This window comes from Chiloscyllium plagiosum, unplaced genomic scaffold (genome assembly GCF_037043375.1).
Source record: "Chiloscyllium plagiosum isolate Xiang-an unplaced genomic scaffold, Cpla_swu_hap1 HiC_scaffold_24, whole genome shotgun sequence".
NCBI classification, from domain to species: domain Eukaryota; kingdom Metazoa; phylum Chordata; class Chondrichthyes; order Orectolobiformes; family Hemiscylliidae; genus Chiloscyllium; species Chiloscyllium plagiosum.
Window position 1 is genome coordinate 47285346 of NW_028270162.1, and position 19877 is coordinate 47305222.

At 43.0% G+C, this 19877-nt stretch overlaps 1 protein-coding gene across 6 annotated transcripts in view; it reads right to left on the minus strand.

Moving 5' to 3' along the window:
• cabp1a (calcium binding protein 1a) overlaps positions 1-19877 on the minus strand; it is a 189593-nt gene that overhangs the window by 107837 nt on the left and 61879 nt on the right. The window contains exons 1-2 of one of the 6 annotated variants that reach the window (XM_088000135.1): positions 14787-15088; positions 14026-14220 (exon numbers count right to left, since the gene is read on the minus strand). The exons of 3 other annotated variants lie outside the window; for them this stretch is intronic. In XM_088000135.1, coding sequence (XP_087856261.1) covers positions 14026-14220; positions 14787-14831 — 240 coding nt within the window. In that variant the 5' untranslated portion in view covers positions 14832-15088. Of the gene's footprint in view, positions 1-14025; positions 14221-14786; positions 15089-19877 lie in introns of those variants that run through there. 2 more of the 6 variants (XM_043715942.2, XM_043715943.2) reach the window with 2 other exon arrangements.

Below are 19877 nucleotides of genomic sequence, written 5' to 3' on the forward strand. Positions count from 1 at the left end.
GTACTGCTGCCTCACAGCGCCAGGGATCCAGGTTCAATTCCACCCTTAGGCAACTGTCTGTGCGGAGTTTGCACATTCTCCCCGTGTCTGCATGGGTTTCCTCCCATAATCAAAAGATGTGCAGATTTGGTGAAATGGCCATTGGAAATTGACTGTAATGTTCAGGGATGTGTGGGTCAGGTGCACTAATCAGGGGTAAATGTACAGTAATAGGAATGGATCTGGGTGGGTTAATCTTCGGAGGGTCAGTGTGGACTTGTTGAGCTGAAGGTCCTGTTTCCATACTGTAGGGATTCTATAAAGTCTATAATCCCTCTGCAATGCTACAATAGCTTCTTTAGTCAATACTGCAACTGGCCAACCTGTTTGCCTTCCCTACCTTTCCTAAGAGCCTTGTAACCAGGAATATTAAGCTACCAATCCTCTACATCTTTATGCTAGGTCTTTGTTGTTGCTGTTAAATCATTTTAACATGTGTTGTTTCACCTTAAGTACCAAAAGATGCATGAATTCATCTAAGCTCCAAATCCAGAGAGAACTGCCTGACAATTACCAACCAACTAAGCGCTTCTGAATTATTCTTCACTTTTGTACAATGATTGTCCAGTAGTCAGTGTACCTCGTTTGTCCTCAAATATGTCTCATCCTGGTGTCCATACTGCTAGTAAATTAGTTGATGCCCCACCTTCATCACTATGGTAGCTAACCCTCCCTGAGCAAGTCCCTTCCTACTGATTCAATACCTGCCTGAACATCCACTAGATTAAAACAATTTTGACATTTAATAGATATAAGATCACTGAGTGTTGTATTGAAATAGGTGCAAGGCAGTTAGCACATCATTTCAGATGCTCTGTATCAATACCAACTGTGGCAAAGTTCAATAGTGTATTAACCCTCTCCATGGACAGTGCAGTGATACCAACCCAGAGGTGATAGCAAACTTCCCGAAAAGAGAAAGTGGTTGAAAGATACTTCAAGTAAAGCAGTGGTAGCTGTTTGGTCTGCAAACTGAGCTTCAGATTCTTGCATTTATGGTTGCAATCTTGACTTATACAGTCTGGCAGCATCTGAGGAGAGAAATCAGAGAGAACGTTTTGGGTCCAGTCAGGAAAGGTCATTCAACCCAAAATGTTAACTGATTTCTCTTCGCTGAGGCCGCCAGACTTGCTGAACTTTTCCAGCAATTTCCAGTTTTGTCTCGGATTTACAGCATCTGCAGTTCTTTCAGCTTTGACTTGTACACTCAGACATTTTGCACGGTCCAACCAGTCCATGCTAAATAGAATCCCAAACTAAGCCAGTCCCACCTGCCTGCTCCTGACCCATATCTATCCAAACCTTTCCTATTCATGTACTTAGTTAAGTGTCCCAAATCCATCACTTCCTCTAGAAGTTCATTCTACACGCGAACATCCATCTGTGTAAAACATTTGCCCCTCATGTCTTTTTTAAACCTTTCTCCTCTCACCTTAAAAATATGTATTGCAATCCCCAACCCTATGGAAAAAAACACCTACCATTAACCCTATCTATATCTGTCGTGATTTTATAAACCTCTATAAGGTCACCCCTTAACCTCCTGCCCTCCAGTGAAACAAGTCCCAGCCTTTCGTTATAACTCAAACCTTCCATTCCCAGCAACATCCTGGTTAATCTCTTCTGAACCCTCTCTAAGCACAATAATATCCTTCCTATAACATCCTCAAAAATATCCTTTCCACACAGAGAGTGGTGCATGTATGGAATGAGCTGCCAGAGGAAGTGGTGGAGGCTGGTACAATTACAACATTTAAAAGATTAAAAATCACACAACACCAGGTTATAGTCCAACAGGTTTAATTGGAAGCACACTAGCTTTCGGAGCGACGCTCCTTCATCAGGTGATCTTTTGCTTCAAGTTTTGTCTTATGATGTTGTCCCACAGCTACCTGATGAAGGAGCAGCGCTCCATCAGGGACATGATCATAAGACAAAACTTGAAGCAAAAGATCACCTGATGAAGGAGCGTCGCTCCGAAAGCTAGTGTGCTTCCAAACGTCGATTTCGAAGCTCCTCGGATGCTGTCTGAATTGCTGTGCTCTTCCAGCACCACTGATCCAGAATCTGGTTTCCAGCATCTGCAGTCATTGTTTTTACCCAATTAAACCTGTTGGACTATAACCTGGTGTTGTGTGATTTTTAACTTTGTACACCCCAGTCCAACACCGGCATCTCCGAATCATAACATTTAAAAGACATCTGGATGAGTATATGAATAGGAAAGGTTTAGAGGGATATGGCCAAGTGCTGGGAAATGAGACTAGACCAGGTTAGGATAACTGGTCAGCATGGACGAGTTGGACTGAAGGGTCTGTTTCCATGCTGGACATCTCTATGATTCTATGAATGGATGTTCTGAATCAATCAGGTTCAGCATCCTTTTGCAAACCCTGCATATACTATTACAAAGTTAAAAATCACACAACACTAGGTTATAGTCCAACAGGTTTATTTGGAAGCACTAGCTTTCGGAGCGCTGCTCCTTCATCAGGTAGCTGTGGGACATGATCATAAGACAAAACTTGAAGCAAAAGATCACAGTATCATGCAACTTTATGATCATGTCCCATGGCTAACTGATTAAGGAGCAGCGCTCCGAAAACTCGTGCTTCCAAATAGAGTCATAGAGATGTACAGCATGGAAACAGACCCTTCAGTCCAACACGTCCATGCCAACCAGATATCCTAACCCAATCTAGTCCCACCTGCCAGCAACCGGCCCATATCCCTCAAACTCCTTCCTATTCATTTACCCATCCAAATGCCTTTTGAATGTTGCAATTGTACTAGCCTCCACCACTTCCTCTGCCAGCTCATTCCATACACATACCACCCTCTGTGCGAAAAGGTTGCCCCTTAGGTAACTTTTATATCTTTCCCCTCTCACCCTAAACCTATGCCCTCTAGTTCTGGACACACCGACCCCAGGGAAAAGACTTTGTCTATTTATCATATCCATACCCCTCATAATTTTGTAAACCTCTATAAGGTCCAGGGAAAACAACCCCAGCCTATTTAGCCTCTCTCTATAGCTCAAATCTTCCAACACTGGCAACATCCTTGTAAATCTTTTCTGAACCCTTTCAAGTTTCACAACATCTTTTCAACAGGAAGGAGACCAGAATTGCACGCAATATTCCAAAAGTGGCCTAACCAATGTCCTGTACAGCCACAATATGACCTCCCAACTCCTGTACTCAATACTCTGATCAATAAAGGAAAGCATACCAAACGCCTTCTTCACTATCTTGTCTACTGTAACTTCACTTTCAAGGAGCTATGAACCTGCACTCCAAGTTCTCTTTGTTTAGCAACACTCTCTAGGACCTTACCATTAAGTGTATAAGTCCTGCTAAGATTCCCCAAAATGCAACACCTCACATTTATCTGAATTAAATCCATCTGCCACTTCTCAGCCCATTGGCCCATCTGGTCCAGATCCTGTTGTAACCTGAGGTAATCCTCTTCACTGTCCACTATACCTCCAATTTTGATGTCATCTGCAAACTTACTAACTGTACCTCTTATGCTCGCATCCAAATCATTTATGTAAATGATAAAAGGTAGAGGGCCCAGCACCGATCCTTGTGGCACTCCACTGGTCACAGGCCTCCACTACCACCCTCTGTCTTCTACCTTTGAGCCAGTCCTGTATCCAAATGGCTAGTTAGAGTCATAGAGTCATAGAGATGTAAAGCATGGAAACAGACCTTTCGGTCCAACCCGTCCATGCCGACCAGATATCCCAACCCAATCTAGTCCCACCTGCCACCACTCGGCCCATATCCCTCCAAACCCTTCCTATTCATATACCCATCCAAATGCCTCTTAAATGTTGCAATTGTACCAGCCTCCACCACATCCTCTGGCAGCTCATTCCATACACGTACCACCCTCTGCGTGAAAGAGTTGCCTCTTAGGTCTCTTTTATATCTTTCCCCTCTCACCCTAAACCTATGCCCTCTAGTTCTGGACTCGCTGACACCAGGGAAAAGACTTTGCATATTTATCCTATCCATGCCCCTCATAATTTTGTAAACCTCTATAAGGTCACCCCTCAGCCTCCAAAGCTCCAGGGAAAACAGCCCCAGCCTGTTCAGCCTCTCCCTGTAGCTCAGATCCTCCAACCCTGGCAACATCCTTGTAAATCTTTTCTGAACCCTTTCAGGTTTCACAACATCTTTCCGATAGGAATGGAGACCAGAGTTGCCCGCAAATTCCAACAGTGGCCTAACCAATGTCCTGTACAGCGGCAACATGACCTCCCAACTCCTGTATTCAATACTTTGACCAAAAAAGGAAAGCATACCAAACGCCTTCTTCACTATCCTATCTACCTGCGACTCCACTTTCAAGGAGCTATGAACCTGCACTCCAAGGTCTCTTTGTTCAGCAACACTCCATAGGACCTTACCATTAAGTGTATAAGTCCTGCTAGGTTTTTCCATGAAATCTAACCTTGCTAACCTGTCTCCCATGGGGAACCTTGTTGAATGCCTTACTGAAGTCCATATAGATCACATCTACCACTCTGCCCTCATCAATCCTCTTTGTTACTTCTTCAAAAAACTCAATCAAGTTTGTGAGACATGATTTCCCCTGCACAAAGCCATGCTGACGACCCCCAATCAGTCCTTGCCTTTCCAAATACATGTACATCCTGTCCCTCAGGATTCCCTCCAACAACTTGCCCACCACCGACCTCAGGCTCGCCGGTCTATAGTTCCCTGGCTTGTCCTTACCACCCTTCTTAAACAGTGGAACCACGTTAGCCAACATCCAGTCTTCCGGCATCTCACCTGTGAGTATCGATGATACAAATATCTCAGCAAGAGACCCAGCAATCACTTCTCTAGCTTCCCACAGAGTTCCAGGGTACACCTGATCAGGTCCTGGGGATTTATCCACCTTTATGCATTTCAAGACATCCAGCACTTCCTCCTGTGAAATATGGGCATTTTACAAGGTGTCACCATCTATTTCCCCACATTCTATATCTTCCATATCCTTTTCCATAGTAAATACTGATACAAAATACTCATTAGTATCTCCCCCATTTTATGCGGCTCCACACAAAGCCGCCTTGCTGATCTTTGAGGGGCCTTATTCTCTCCCTAGTTACCCTTTTGTCCTTAATATATTTGTAAAAACCCTTTGGATTCTCCTTAATTCTATAAACCTGTTGGATATAACCTGGTGTTGTGTGATTTTTAATTTTGTCCACCCCAGCCCAACAGCGGCTCCTCCACATCATATACTATTACAGTCTGTATACTTATATCCTTGTTCTGACTCAGTAGTGCTCAGACAACAAAAGGATCTGCATCTTTTGTTGACTTAAACATATAGTCTGAAAATGTGCTCTTGAATAAAGAAACTTTGATCAACTAAGGTCTTAATTCTATCGTGGCCAAACAGTTACACCTCCCAGCATGGGGTTAAACAAAAATTATAAAACAGCAGACTCAGTACAACAGGGCAGTGTGAGAATCAGTTAAGGCTGCACTGGAAGCAGATTACAGCTCAGCACTGCTCAGGCGGACAGAAGGCAGAACAGACAGACTGGTGGATGCTCCGAGCAGTACTTCAGCTGGCCTGTTGTTCCCCGTTTTCAGATTCAGGACATCACCAACTTGCACTGATAAAGCACCTTTAATGTGGTGAAACATCCCAAAGGCATCTTCAGGGGATTCTTGTCAAAGAAAATGTGGCAGCAAGCCAAGTACTTAGCTATTAGCATGGTTGAGCAAAAAGCTTGTTCAAAGAGTTCTGTTTTAAAGAGTACTTTAAAGGAACATGGCTGATCTTTTATCTCGATGCTATTTTCCTGCACTACCCCTTGATTGTTACTATCCATCAATCTCTCTTGTAAATATTCAATGACAGAGTTTCCACAGCCTTCTGGGGTAGAGAATTCCAAAGATTCAGCCTCATCTACATCCTAAATCTCTTAATCTGACTGCTAGATCCTGTATCTAGTCTATCAAGACCAGTAAAGGTTTTCTATGCTGTTGTAAGCAGATGAGGTAGGTGGACAGAGCGATTGAGAATGGAATTCCAGAGCTTACCTAGACAGCTTAAGTACTAACTGCTGAACACATCCTGCGTTATTTCAATAATAAAGTCCTCTTTTCACATTTGCTTGACCCCTGACCAAGAGGATAGGTTAGATACAATGCAGGTTTGGGAAGGGGCAGGCTGCCAGAGAGGAGGAGAAGGCAGGTCAGAACATTGCCTCCTGCTGACAAATGTGCCCCAGATGGATGTCAGTCCAGTCTTCAGAAGTTGCACAGACACAGTCTTCTGCTCAATGGGTCAACACTGACCAGGAGACATTCAGCTCTCATCCTCACTGTCTTGTCAAAATAAAATGGGAAATGTTTTGTTTCCTGCATGTGTAAGCTTTAGATGCAAGTATTGTAAATAGCTTGTGTTATAAAAGGCTTGTATGCCACTTACTCACAGTGCCCCAAAATTGACTCAGCCCTGAATTCAAACCTCAGAAGTGACGCAGATGAAAGTTAACAAAATGATTTTGTCCAGACTAGATTCTCATAAACCACGGTGACTGGCAAATGGTGAACCAGATTGGTTCAATAAATGTTCACATGAACATACATGAACAGACCTGTAAGACATTCACAAACAAATTGGTATCTTTGTTTGACCAAGATTTCTTCAAATTCAGGATCAGTTACCATTCCATTAAAGAAGGTACAAGGTAAAAACTTTACTCTGGGAGAAGCTACATTAAGCTACTCGTGTGCAACAACAGTCTTAGGAAACAATCCATATGACAAAACCTGAACGTTGAGATGTTATAATACACTGCCATTTGTGTGAAATCTATAATGTGAATGGAAAATTAATGGAAATACACAGGAAGCTCCTCACTTGACTACTAGTTGCCAGTGCCACACAGATTCTAATGTTATGGACGAGACCAAACCCCTCAAAGTGTATTAAGAAGATAGCCTCGGGGGATCTAAGATGGCAGCGATCTGAGAAGGTCACACTGCAGAGCTTCGCATCGCAGCAGGAGCAGGACGGTCCTTTAACCCGCCCAACCCAGGTCATCAGGATTTCTTGGGGCGTTGGAAAGATTGTGAAGCCCCAAAAAACATTTTAAAATTGACTTACCTGTATTTTCAGCTGTCCAGAAATGCCTAAAAAGGGAAGAAGAGCATCTGAGGCCGGGCCTGCAACTCAGCCTGCAGCAGCCTCAGAGCAGATTACTCACCAGGACCTGGTGAACCAGCTCTCAAAATCTCGCGAGATGTTGGGGAAACAGATTGAAGAGAAGCTGGCTCCAGCCTCTCTCATGCTGCAGAAGCATGGGCAGCAGCTAGGAGACCTGGAGAAGAGGATGGATGAGGTGGAGCACAGGGTCACAGTGATGGAAGCTGATGCCAGTTCATTCAAGGAAGAGATCCAAGCCCTGTAGACAAGAGAAGACTGAAGGAGCTTGGGATTCAGTACTCCCTGAGATGTCCAGCAGTGCTTCAGATCACCTTAGATGGATCGATGCATCTCTTGGACACATCGGAGAAGGCAAGAGACTTTGTGGACAAACTAACCGTGGGCCGCAAGGTGGCACAGTGGTTAGCACTGCTGTCTCACAGCGCCAGAGACCTGGGTTCAATTCCCGCCTCAGGCAACTGTGTGGAGTTTGCACATTCTCCCCGTGTCTGCGTGGGTTTCCTCCGGGTGCTCTGGTTTCCTCCCACAGTCCAAAGATGTGCAGGTCAGGTGAATTGGCCATGCTAAATTGCCCATAGTGTTAGGTAAGGGGTAAATGTAGGGATATGGGTGGGTTGCGCTTCGGCGGGGCGGTGTGGACTTGTTGGGCCGAAGGAGCTGTTTTCACACTGTAAGTAATCTAATTTAAACAATTGTAGTATGTATAAATATCGTTGCTTGGGTATGTGCTTATCATTCTGTAAAAGAAATGGAGGAAATCCGGTTGGAGCTTTGTTTCTCCCCTTTTTTTTCCTCTGTTGATAATAATTTGGTTCAAACTATGTCTGGCGGTGGTCAAGATGTACATTTTAAATTTCTAAGCTAGGACATACCAAAGGTTGGGTGGGGTATTTATTCCCTTTTTTTAAATAAAAGAATGTTTTTTTATTCATATTGATATTCTATGGGGTGTTTATTCTTTTTAGCTTGTGCTTGTGATGCAGCTCTAGCTGGGAGAAGTGAAGGTGGTTGAGATGGTTAGATGCCTATTTATGGGCAGTTCGGGTTGGGTAGTTGCCCCTTCCAGGCAGGGGGTGAGTTCCCCTACTCAGCGCTATTGGCGCTTTGTATGTTGGTTTGTTTTCTGGTTTTTGTTGTTTTTTATTTTTAATAGTTTTGTATGTTTGTTAAATGTAGTGGTTTTAGCTTATGTAGTTTTTATATTTGGTGGACCATGTGACACGAAGGCTCAGCAATTTGTGGTTCGGGTTCCTCTTCTCTAGAATTTAAATGTAACTGCAGAAGATTATGGCTAATGATTTGATTAAATGGTGTACCTGGAATATCAAGGGAAGTCACTCGCCAATTAAGAGGAAGAAGGTACTTTTGAGTCTTAGAAAGGAGAAGGTGGATATTGCTTTGTTACAGGAGTCACATTTGGATGACAAGGACCATCTGAAATTACAGCAGAATAGCTTTGACCGAGTTTATTTTTCATCATTTAATACCAGAAGTAGGGGAATGGCTATATTGGTTAGGAAAAATCTCTCATTTAAATTGTTGGAATGTGTTAAAGACACATACGGGAGGTTTGTAATTCTTAAAGCCTTGATAAATGGGGAAGAATATGGCATTTTAAATGTTTATTGTCCCCCAGCTCATCCTCTTAAATTCTTGGTAGATGCTTTTTCTAAACTGATAAGTCTCAAGTCATTATTATAGGGGGAGATTTTAACTGCCTCATGGACCCCACAGTAGACAGGTTGCCTAAAGGTCCCTCGATACTCTCTGCATAAACTAAACAGTTTTGGGTTTGTGTGGGGAATTATGATTGGTGGACATCTGGAGGTGTCTCCACCATACAGGTAGGGATTTCACGTTTTTCTCCAATCTGCACAGATGTCACACGAGGATTGATTTTTTTCTGACCCCTGCGGTAACCCTGGATCTGGTGGCATCCTGTACAATTGGTAATGTTGCCATCTCTGATCATGCTCCAGTGTACCTCATGGTTAAGATTAAGGATGTTACAGTGGATTCAAGGTACTGGTGAATGGACCCCTTTATTCTCATGGACAGTAAGTTTGTGGAGTATTTCTCTGGAGAATTTCGGGCATTTCTCGACATCAACATAGGCTCGGTTGATAGCTCATCTGTTCTCTGGGAAACTGCCAAAGCTTATGCCAGAGGATTAGTTATTTCATATTCCACCAGTAGGAAGCGGCAGAAGGGTGAGCAGCAACATCTCCTTGAAGCACGGTTGAAGGCAGCTGAGAAGGCCTATTTTGACAGACCCTCATTGGTCAAACTACAGAGGATTACGGTGCTGCGGTTTACACTAAATTCTGTGCTCACACAGACGGCAAAGAAGGAGCTGGCTTTTGCAAAGCAAAGGTTATACGAGCATGGTGACAAGCCAGGCAAATACTTAGCATACCTCGCCAGAAAGAGAAGTGCCCCACAAACCATTACAGCAATTAGGGAAGGGCCTGGGAACCTAACATGTGATTCTAAAAAAATTAATGTGGCGTTCCAGAGATTCTACTCTAAGTTATATCAGTCTGAGAATTGTGAGGAGGGGCAGGCCAAAATGGAATCCTTTTTTAGAGATCTGAAGCTCCCGGGTGTGACTCCCGAACAACAGTCCTTTCTCAATGCCCCATTATCAGAGCAAGAAGTGCAGGAAGCTGTGAGGCAGCTTCAGAGTGGAAAGGCACCTAGTCCTGATGGACTTCCCAGAGAATTCTATAAGGAATTTATAAGTATACTGTCAGGCCCGATGCTGAATATGTTTAATGATTCATACAGTCATGATTGTCTCCCACCATCTTTGAGAGAGGCCAATATTTCACTTATCCTTAAAAAAGGGAAGGATCTGGAAGACTGTGCTTCATACAGGCCCATCTCGCTCTTAAATGTGGACTTTAAGATCCTCTCTAAGGCTCTTGCGTTAAGGCTGGAGACTGTGTTACCTTCTATTATTAAAGAGGATCAGACGGGCTTCATAAAGGGTCGCAGATCCTCCAATAACGTTAGGAGGTTGCTTAACGTAATTCAAACATTCCGACAGCAGTCAATACAGGGATTGGTGATTTCGTTAGATGCAGAGAAGGCATTTGACCGAGTTGAGTGGCCGTACCTTTTCTACGCTCTAGACCGGTTTGGTCTGGGTGAAGTTTTCATAAGATGGGTAAAGGTTCTCTACAGTGTACCTCTCACTGCGGTCATTACCAACGGGGTACAATCAAGCAGTTTTAATATTTCTAGGGGCAGCCGGCAGGGCTATCCCCTTTCACCATTACTTTTTACGTTGGTGATTGAATTGTTGGCAGAGGCCATTCGTGGGGATCTCAATATATCAGCTCCAGAAGTGGAGTCAAAATTATATAAGATCTCGCTGTATGCACACAATGTTCTAATTTTCTTGACAAATCCAGCAGTTTCAGTGCCTTGCCTGATACAATGCATTCACGCATTTGGCGCTTTTTCAGGGTATAAGATTAATTTTGCTAAATCAGAGACTATGCCTATGGGTGGTCTTATGAAAGAGTTGGTTCTTGAGAGTGATTATAGATTCCCATTTAGGTGGTCACAGGAGGGTTTTGTGTATTTGGGCATATTCATTACTCCAGTTCTGGAGTAGCTGTTCAAAGCCAATTTTACTCAATTATTTGAAAAAATTAAACAAGATCTCCAAAGATGGGAGGTACGTCCAGTCTCATGGTTGGGTCGGATAGCGCTTATTAAGATGAATATTCTCCCTCGTTTGTTACACCCTATACGGATACTCCCCCTGATTTTCAAAAAACAAACACTCAGGAGACTGAACGGTTGGTTCATGTCCTTTATCTGGCCCCTCATTAAATTCGCCAAACTGTAGTTGCCTCACAGATCGGGGGGAGTAGACCTTCCAGACAATTAAGCTCGCTTTTGACCTACGTGAGTGATTGGGTTTGTGGGGACCCTCTTTCAATATGGCTAGATATTGAAGCCTCCCAGGCAAGGTGCCCCTTACCAGTTTGCTGTTTTTGGACAAGGTGAGGACAGTTAGGGAATATTGCCATAACCCAATAGTCATCAATACTGTTAAAGCATGGAGGGCAATTCGGCAGAGGGAAGGTAATATTGGCAAAGCATCTTTGTTTACACCTTTAGTGGGTATGCCGAGTTTTCAACCAGGTGTGATAGATTCAGGATTTAAACGTTGGGCAGCTAGGGGTATATCTTGCAGGGGTGATTTATTTGAGGGAGATGTAATGAAGTCCTTTGATCAGTTAGTACGGAAGTACGAGTTACCTAATGGAGACCTCTTTCGTTTTTTTCAAGTTAGGGATTTTGTTCAAAAAAAGACCACACTTTTGACTGATCCCTACAAATCTGACATAGAAAGAGGGGTACTAAGGGCTAAGAGTACACTCTCTGTCAGTACTTTATATCACCAATTGGGGGGTGCCACCTCAGATGAGTCTGATCGACTCTGCAATATGTGGGAAAGAGAGCTAGGTGTTGAAGTTTCTTCAGAGGCATGGGAGGATATTTGGGAGAATGCAAGGAAGATATTAATTTGCAATAGGACCCATGCTTTACAGTTGAAGATTCTCTACAGGGTCCACTTAGCCCCAGACCATTTGTCAAAATTTAAACCAGGGGTATCTTCAGCATGCCCCAAGTGCAAGGTCTGCACGGGCACTCTTACCCATTGCCTTTGGTCTTGTGACAGGCTTCAAACATATTGGAGCGCTGTGGTGGGTGCAATGGAGAAGATTTTAGGTGTAGGGGTGGAGAAGGACCCTATTTCGCTCCTTTTGGGCCTACCCATTGTATTTCCTGCAGACTCGCATAAGAAAAAGATTTTCAATATTCTTACGTTCTGTGCAAGGAAGGATATCTTGCTAGGTTGGATATCAGAAAAACCCCCAGGCCTGTCAGTTTGGTGGAAGATTGTTATGGAGCATATTCCCCTGGATTTTCTCACAAAGATGGTACACCACAAAACTGAGAATTTTTACAAGACATGGCAACTCTTTTTGAAATACCTGGACACAGATTTATCTGCCACACTAATAAGGGCTTTTATATAGCCGTAACAATTGCGTTTCATGAGTCCAATATCCAGGGAAGAGGAGCTGTGAATGTATGAGTGTTTTTTTGGCTGGGCTGAGTTATTACTATTTATTTGTTTGCTGTTCGGTATTTATTTATTTAGTTAAATAGCTAGTTTAGGTTTTTTTTTAATTTTATACTTCTCTATATATGTTTATACATTTGTATAGGAGGGTGGGTTGGGGAATTTTTTTTATTATTTGGGTTTAGTTTTGTACTATTTTTGTACTGTTTTGAATTGCATTGTTTTGTATTTGCTGTAATATTTAAAAATCTATTTTTTCTTAATAAAAATATATTATTAAAAAAGAAGATAGCCTCGACCCTAACTTCTTTTCATTTTAAAGGTAAGTGTAAGGTGTACATTTCAAATGCCATTCCATTGGTTAAACTACTTGACTTTAAGCAAAACACATTTAATTTTTACACAACAGCTAAAATACAAAGAAACTAAAAGAATGGCTTAGCTCCAGTTGAAATGTTTAACAAAATTACATATATTAACTACTACTAGTTAACTGTTCCAATGTAGTAACATCCCCTAAACACACCCTTGGCAAAGGCAAATTCAGTAAAATAGATTGTCTCATAGCAATTCTAGCTGCAGGAAGAGAATCCCAACTTTTAGCTGTAACAGAGAGGGAAATAAGAGATTCTAATCCAGCTTCAAGACCCCAGCAACTGCTGAAAGCTCAAACTAAAAATCCTGGTTTTGAGAGTTTGACCCCACCCACTCAGGCTGCTTCTATTGTTCAAACTTTATTGTTCACAAACTTCACTTTATTGGCTTTGAACAGACTACTCTCAGTGCCTCTGTCTCTAGCTCTTCATGTATTAAAAAAATGAGGACAAAATACACCTCTTAAAGCCATAATATCGTCACACTAAGGAGTCTTTACCTCCCTCAACAAAATGAACCTGGATTTACTTTTAAAGATGCAGAAGATTTAGAGAAGGGCTAAAGCTCTCAAGTGAAGATTAAGCCTGAGCCAGTATTAGTAAATTAAAGCTCCCTGTGAGTGCTCTGAGCTAGGAGCTGCACCTCAATGAGACAGCAGATTGGAAGCTTGGCTAGTTGAAGAAACAGGAAATTTGAGAGGGATGTAATTGCCTGTAGACACTGTGTGTGTGTCTGTGGGGGGAGGTTCCAGCGGTTATGGCACTGAAATGGTATTGCATTTTTGCTGAGGTTCAGATTTAACATACTGAGAATGTTATTTCAGTCTGACTTGTTAATAACAATCATATGTTGCTTAATTTTCTTTTCGACCATTTGCTTAAAATTATACTTTTGGTTAACAGTCTCCTTAAATTGGAAATAGTGCATTTAAAACAGTACAGGTTGTTTGCAACAAAGCAACCGGGAGAGATGAGAATGAAGGTGAATTAAACAGAAGGAGACTTTAAGATAAATCTGTAATACAAAAGAGAGAACTTGAATCATGTCAGTGTTTCTGCTTTTATTTATATAGAGTTGGTGTACAACTGTCTCACTTACAAACATGGTGTGAAAGGCGTGAGTTCCACCTGCAAATCCAGTATACCCACTGGATGTTTTCATCGGCAGACTCAGTCCCAGACTGCTGATGAAGGGGAGGGGAGAGGGAATGACAGGGAAGGCGGCGGGGGACAGAATGAGGTGGTGGGGAGAGACACACCTCCCGGTGGACGCGCACAGTTTGCAGTCAAAGACTTACTTACAGCCTGCCTCTCTGCCAGTCCCTTCCTGAGGAAGATGCAGGCTGGCCCCAGAAGATTGTGCATGAGTGCGCGGCTGTGAGCATGAACGACCAAAGGCTCCTGGTTCTCACTCCCTCCAGAGGACGCTGCAGCCGCTCCCACTGCATCCTCGCACGTCCTGACTACTTTGTAGCTGTTTCTGTCCTCCTGTCGAATCTTTTACCCCAATCGCCAGCACACACAAAACAGATTAGAGCCCAGCCGGCGTAGATATTCACTTAATTTTCCTTTTAAAAACTTGCATGCTTTTTAAATTTAAACTTTGAGTTAAATTCTACTTAAAAACTTCTCAACTTGCAATTCCCTTCCATCCTCAATGCATTTTTATTTGTACTAGTGCATGCAATGCAGGTCCTGTATTGAAAACCCGCAATGTTTAATCTTCAAAATGTATCTATTTGCAGGGACGTGTAGGGAAACTCGACACATGCATTGCACAGAACCGATGAGTTATTCTATAAAGCAATACTTTCTCGGACCCAGTCCACGATTTAAAAAAAAAATACATGTATGTTGCAGAAAACGCGTACACTCCAATACTCCAACTCCAGATAGTTATCTTAAATCCGAGGGCGGTCTCTCTCAGCTCAATAAACTGGTTTCCAACATGCATGCTAATATTTATCTTGTGTGCATTAGGAGAAACCTTTCGCCGCTTGCACCGTTTTTTTTTGCAAAAATAAAACAAAACGAAGGAAATTGCTTCAAATTGTACACCTTACCTTTTCAGAGAGATTTCGAAGCGGTGACTTAACACAGTTGCCCATGTTTACTCACAGGTGGTTTACACAACGCTGGATGCTTTATACAAACAGTCTTATCAAATACATTTCCTTCCAGGAACTGTGCCATCCAGTCCACAGTGGGCTCGCTGTTGGACGTGGATTCCGATCAGGGTTGACTGCCTCAGGAAAAGGCAGACTCATGAATTATTGTGGTGACGAAGAAGGGATTTTGAAGTGAGATTTAGAAACTGGACCTCCTCTTCCCCTCTCCCTGTGATTATCAGAGGTACTTAAGCCATGCCAGCGACCTTTCCAAGATCTAACTGAGCGTCAGTGACGGTACAGTACTTGATGCGAGGCGACCTGTGCTGTTTACTAATTCAATGTGAAACTTTCCAGCACCCTCTGCCTGGGCTTTGCTCACCCCTGCCATTCCCCCCCTCCGGCAAACCTCACATCCACCTCCTGCCCGTTATGACTGGCTCCTGTTCCATATTCCGAGCCAGCCTTCAGCCCTGAGAGGAATTCAAACCTGCAGTACATGCCTGACCCCCCCCCCCCCGCCTCAGGTTGACAGAATTACCCTCAGCACCAGGGCTATCTTTTCAGACATGCATTGGGAGCACCACGTTAAGTCACTATCTCCCCTTTTCTTCAATGATTCAGAATTGCACCAATCAGCAAGTGACTGAATATCACAAATAACATGCAAGATGAGGATTTAGTGCTAAATGTGCGAATTATTTGAAATGTGGTTTTGAATTAAAGAAGGATAGATTATGCAACTCCAAAATCTGTTGGCACTTGCAAAATGCCCATTACCCGCACATACTCAGGACCGAACCGTCCCTTTTATATTAAAAGATAAAGCTGATCAGAATGTTTTGGTGCTGGGAATCCAGCTTCCTTCCCCTTACCATAAGCAAAACTATAGAAGCAACGCAGTATCTGTCCCTGATACAGTACAGTAACAAAGTGTAGTAAGTATAGAACACAGTTTATACTGGGTGAACAATGCCACTGCAACTTCTCACAGATCAGGATTCTTCTGGTGAATTTGCTCTGTTACATACAACAGAGGCAACCTTGCAGTAAACAAGACATCTACAGTACTCACTGAGCATTATCGACATTTTAAACAGAGTGGGTGAACAGAGCAGACCTTCAAAGCTCCTAGGATGTAAATATCTGTCAGTTGTTCCGTATAAACAATCCTCACCCCTTGTTGAAGACAACTTAATGCAGGCAATCCCAATATTTAAGCTGGGGAGTTGCATGCGTCTTTCTCAATTACCATTCCTGCCACTCCATTTCAGAGAGATGGAATTGGGAACATGCGGGTGCCCCAAGGCAGCTAATGAAGTCATTTGGATGTGTGGTCGCTGCTCTAGTGTTTAAATGCACAGCTGGATCCCACAAATAGCAATGTGATAAATGGTCATACTATCCCTTTATGATGCTGTTGATTTGTGAATACAGATTGGTCAGAGCATGGGGAAACTATACCAAAAAAAATTTCCAGTGATCATTTACATCCAGCCAAGTTAGCAAACAGAACTTTGGTTGATCAGCTCATTCAAGAGCCGACTGTGGCATGCCCCCAGTTGGCAGTTCTGCAATGCATGCCCAGAATGTCACAACATCTCTGCTTTTGAAATAATCTACCCGCAGGTCAAAGAAGTATTCTGAGTTTCAGTTAGTTCCAGTAATGAATGTGTTACTATTTTGTTGTACATGGTTACTGGGTATATACCTAGAAATTCATCGTTGCACATTGGTCACAGGAGGTCGATTACTTGAAAATATTTTGCATGGTGAAGTAATTCATATTGTACATACAGTCATGGAGTCATACAGCCCAGAAACAGGCCCTTGAGCCCAACTCACCTGTGCTGGCCAGTTTCCTAAACTACATTTCCCATTTGCCTGCATTTGGCCCATAATCCCTCGAAACCTTGCCTCTCTATGTAGCTGTCCAAACGTCTTTTAAATGTAGTAACTATGCTTTAATGGTCATAGAGTCACAGAGATGTAAAGCATGGAAACAGACCCTTCAGTTCAACTTGTCCATATTGAACAGATATCCCAACCCAATCTAGTCCCACCTGCCAGGACCCGGTCCATATCCCTCCAAACCCTTCCTATTCATATACCCATCCAAATGCCTCTTAAATGTTGTAACTGCACCAACCTCCACCACTTCCTCTGGTAGCCCATTCCACACACGCACCACCCTCTGTGTGAAAAGGTTGCCCCTTAGGTTTCTTTTATATTGTTCCCCTCTCACCCTAAACCTATGCCCTCTAGTTCTGGAGTCCCCAACCTCAGGGAAGAGACTTTGTCTGTTTATCCTATCCATGTCAAATGGTTAGCACTGTTGTCTCACAGTTTTGATTCCAGTCTCGGACAACTGTCTGTGTGGAGTTTGCATATTCTCCACGTGAATGCATGGGTTTCCTCCAGGTGATCCGATTTCTTCCCACAATCCAAAGATGTGCAGGTCAGGTAAATTGGCCTTGCTAAATTGTCCACAGTGTTCAGGGATGTGTAGGTTGGGTGCATTACTCAGGGGTTAAATGTAGGGGAATGAGTCTGGGTGGGCTACTCTTCGCAGGGTCGGTGTGGTCTTGTTGGGCCAAAGATCCTGTTTCCACACTGTAGGGATTCTAATTCTAATTCTAATTCACCCCTCAGCCTCCGATGCTCCAGGGGACACAGCCCCAGCCTACTCAACCTCTCCCTATAGCTCAAATCCTCCAACCCTGGCAACATCCTTGTAAATCTTTTCTGAACCCTTTCAAGTTTCACAACATCTTTCCAATAGGAATGGAGACCAGAAATGCATGTAATATTCCAACAGTGGCCTAACCAATGTCCTGTACAGCCGCAACATGACCTCCCAACTACTGTAATCAATACTCTGACCAATAAAGGAAAGCATACCAAAATTCTTCTTCACTATCCTATCTACCTGCGACTCTACTTTCAAGGAGCTATGAACCTGCACTCCAAGGTCTCTTTGTTCAGCAACACTCCCTCGGACCATTAAGTGTATAAGTCCTGCTAAGATTTGCTTTCCCAAAATGCAGCACCTCACATTTATCTAAATTAAACTCCATCTGCCATTCCTCAGCCCATTGACCCATCTGGTCAAGATCCCGTTGTAATCCGAGGTAACCTTCTTTGCTGTCCACAACACCTCCAATTTTGGTGTCATCTGCAAACTTACTAAGTATACCTCTTATGCTCACATCCAAATCATTATATAAATGATAAAAAGTAGTGAACCCAGCAATGATCCTTGTGGCACTCCACTGGTCACAGGCCTCCAGTCTGAAAAACAACCCTCTACCACCACCCTCTGTCTTCTACCATTGAGCCAGTTCTGTATCTAAATGGCTAGTTCTCCCTGTATTCCATGAGATCTAACCTTGCTAACCAGTCTCCCATGGGGAACCTTGTTGAACGTCTTACTGAACTCCATATAGATCACATCTACTGCTCTGCCCTCATCAATCATCTTTGTTACTTCTTCAAAAAACTCAATCAAGTTTGTGAGACATGATTTCCCACGCACAAAGCCATGTTGACTATCCCTAATCAGTCCTTGCCTTTCCAAATACATGTGCATCCTGTCCCTCAGGATTCCCTCCAACAACTTGCCCACCACTGACGTCAGACTCACTGGTCTATAGTTCCCTGGCTTGTCCTTACCACCCTTCTTAAACAGTGGCACCACATTAGCCAACCTCCAGTCTTCCGGCACCTCACCTGTGACTATCGATGATACAAATATCTCAACAAGAGGCCCAGCGATCACTTCCCTAGCTTCCCATAGAGCTCTAGTGTACACCTGATCAGGTCCTGGAGAATTATCCACCTTTATGTGTTTCAAGTCATCTAGCACTTCCTCCTCTGTAATATGGACATTTTTCACGATGTCACCATCTATATCTTGCTTTCCTTTTCCACAGTAAACACTGATGCTCAAAATATTCATTTAACCTCAATTTTTTTAGTCATCCAGTATTCCCTATATCTACCAGCCTTTCCTTTCACCCTAACAGGAATATACTGTCTCATTTCTGAAGGATTCCCATTTTCCAGCCGTCCCTTTACCTGCGAACATCTGCCCCGAACCAGCTTTTGAAAGTTCTTCCCAATACGTCAAAATTGGCTTTTCTCTAATTTAGAACTTCAACTTTTAGATCTGGTCTATCCTTTTCCATCACTATTTTAAAACTAATAGAATTACAATAGCTGGCCCAAAGTGCTCCCCCACTGACACCTCAGTTATCTGGGTAAAAACAATGACTGCAGATGCTGGAAACCAGAGTCTAGATTAGAGTGGTGCTGGAAAAGCACAGCAGTTCAGGCAGCATCCGAGAAGCAGTAAAATTGACGTTTCGGGCAAAAGCCCTTCATATTTCTGATGCTTTTCCAGCACCACTCTAATCCAGACCTCAGTTACCTGCCCTGCCTTATTTTCCAAGTGTAGGTCAAGTTTTCAATGTCACTTTCTGCACAGTATTTCACCTAAAGTCCTGTGACTGCCACATGTTGGTGAAATGTGATGCTGAAAACATATTCTTGTTCCTACATCTACCAATTTGTTGGGTATGGTGCAATATCTTTCCCTTCTTTCTCCACTTTTAAACACTCTCCTTGGATATGGATCCATGGCTACCCAATACCAGATTATTCATTCAGGGAGGCTGAAACCACACATTTTCAAAATGGACTGGGAGAGGTGCAGGGATGGTAAGAGATATAATGAGCTTTCTTACTCCTTGGGATTATATGACAGAACTGAAGTGACTACTATAAGCCCATCATTCCTCTTATCTCTGCACCATTCCATAAGATCATGAGTGATCTGTTTGCGGTCTCAATTCCACTTTTCCTTTGGTTTGCTTGGTAATCAAAAATCTATCCACCTCAGCCTTAAAATTATTCAATATCCCCATCTTTGCTGCTCTCTGGTTTTTTTTTTTAACCTCTATATGATATTCCATCAATATAACAGAGAAATTGTTTGACAGTAACCATGACCTGGTACACTGCCAAGAGTCCAGTTACTCTTCATTC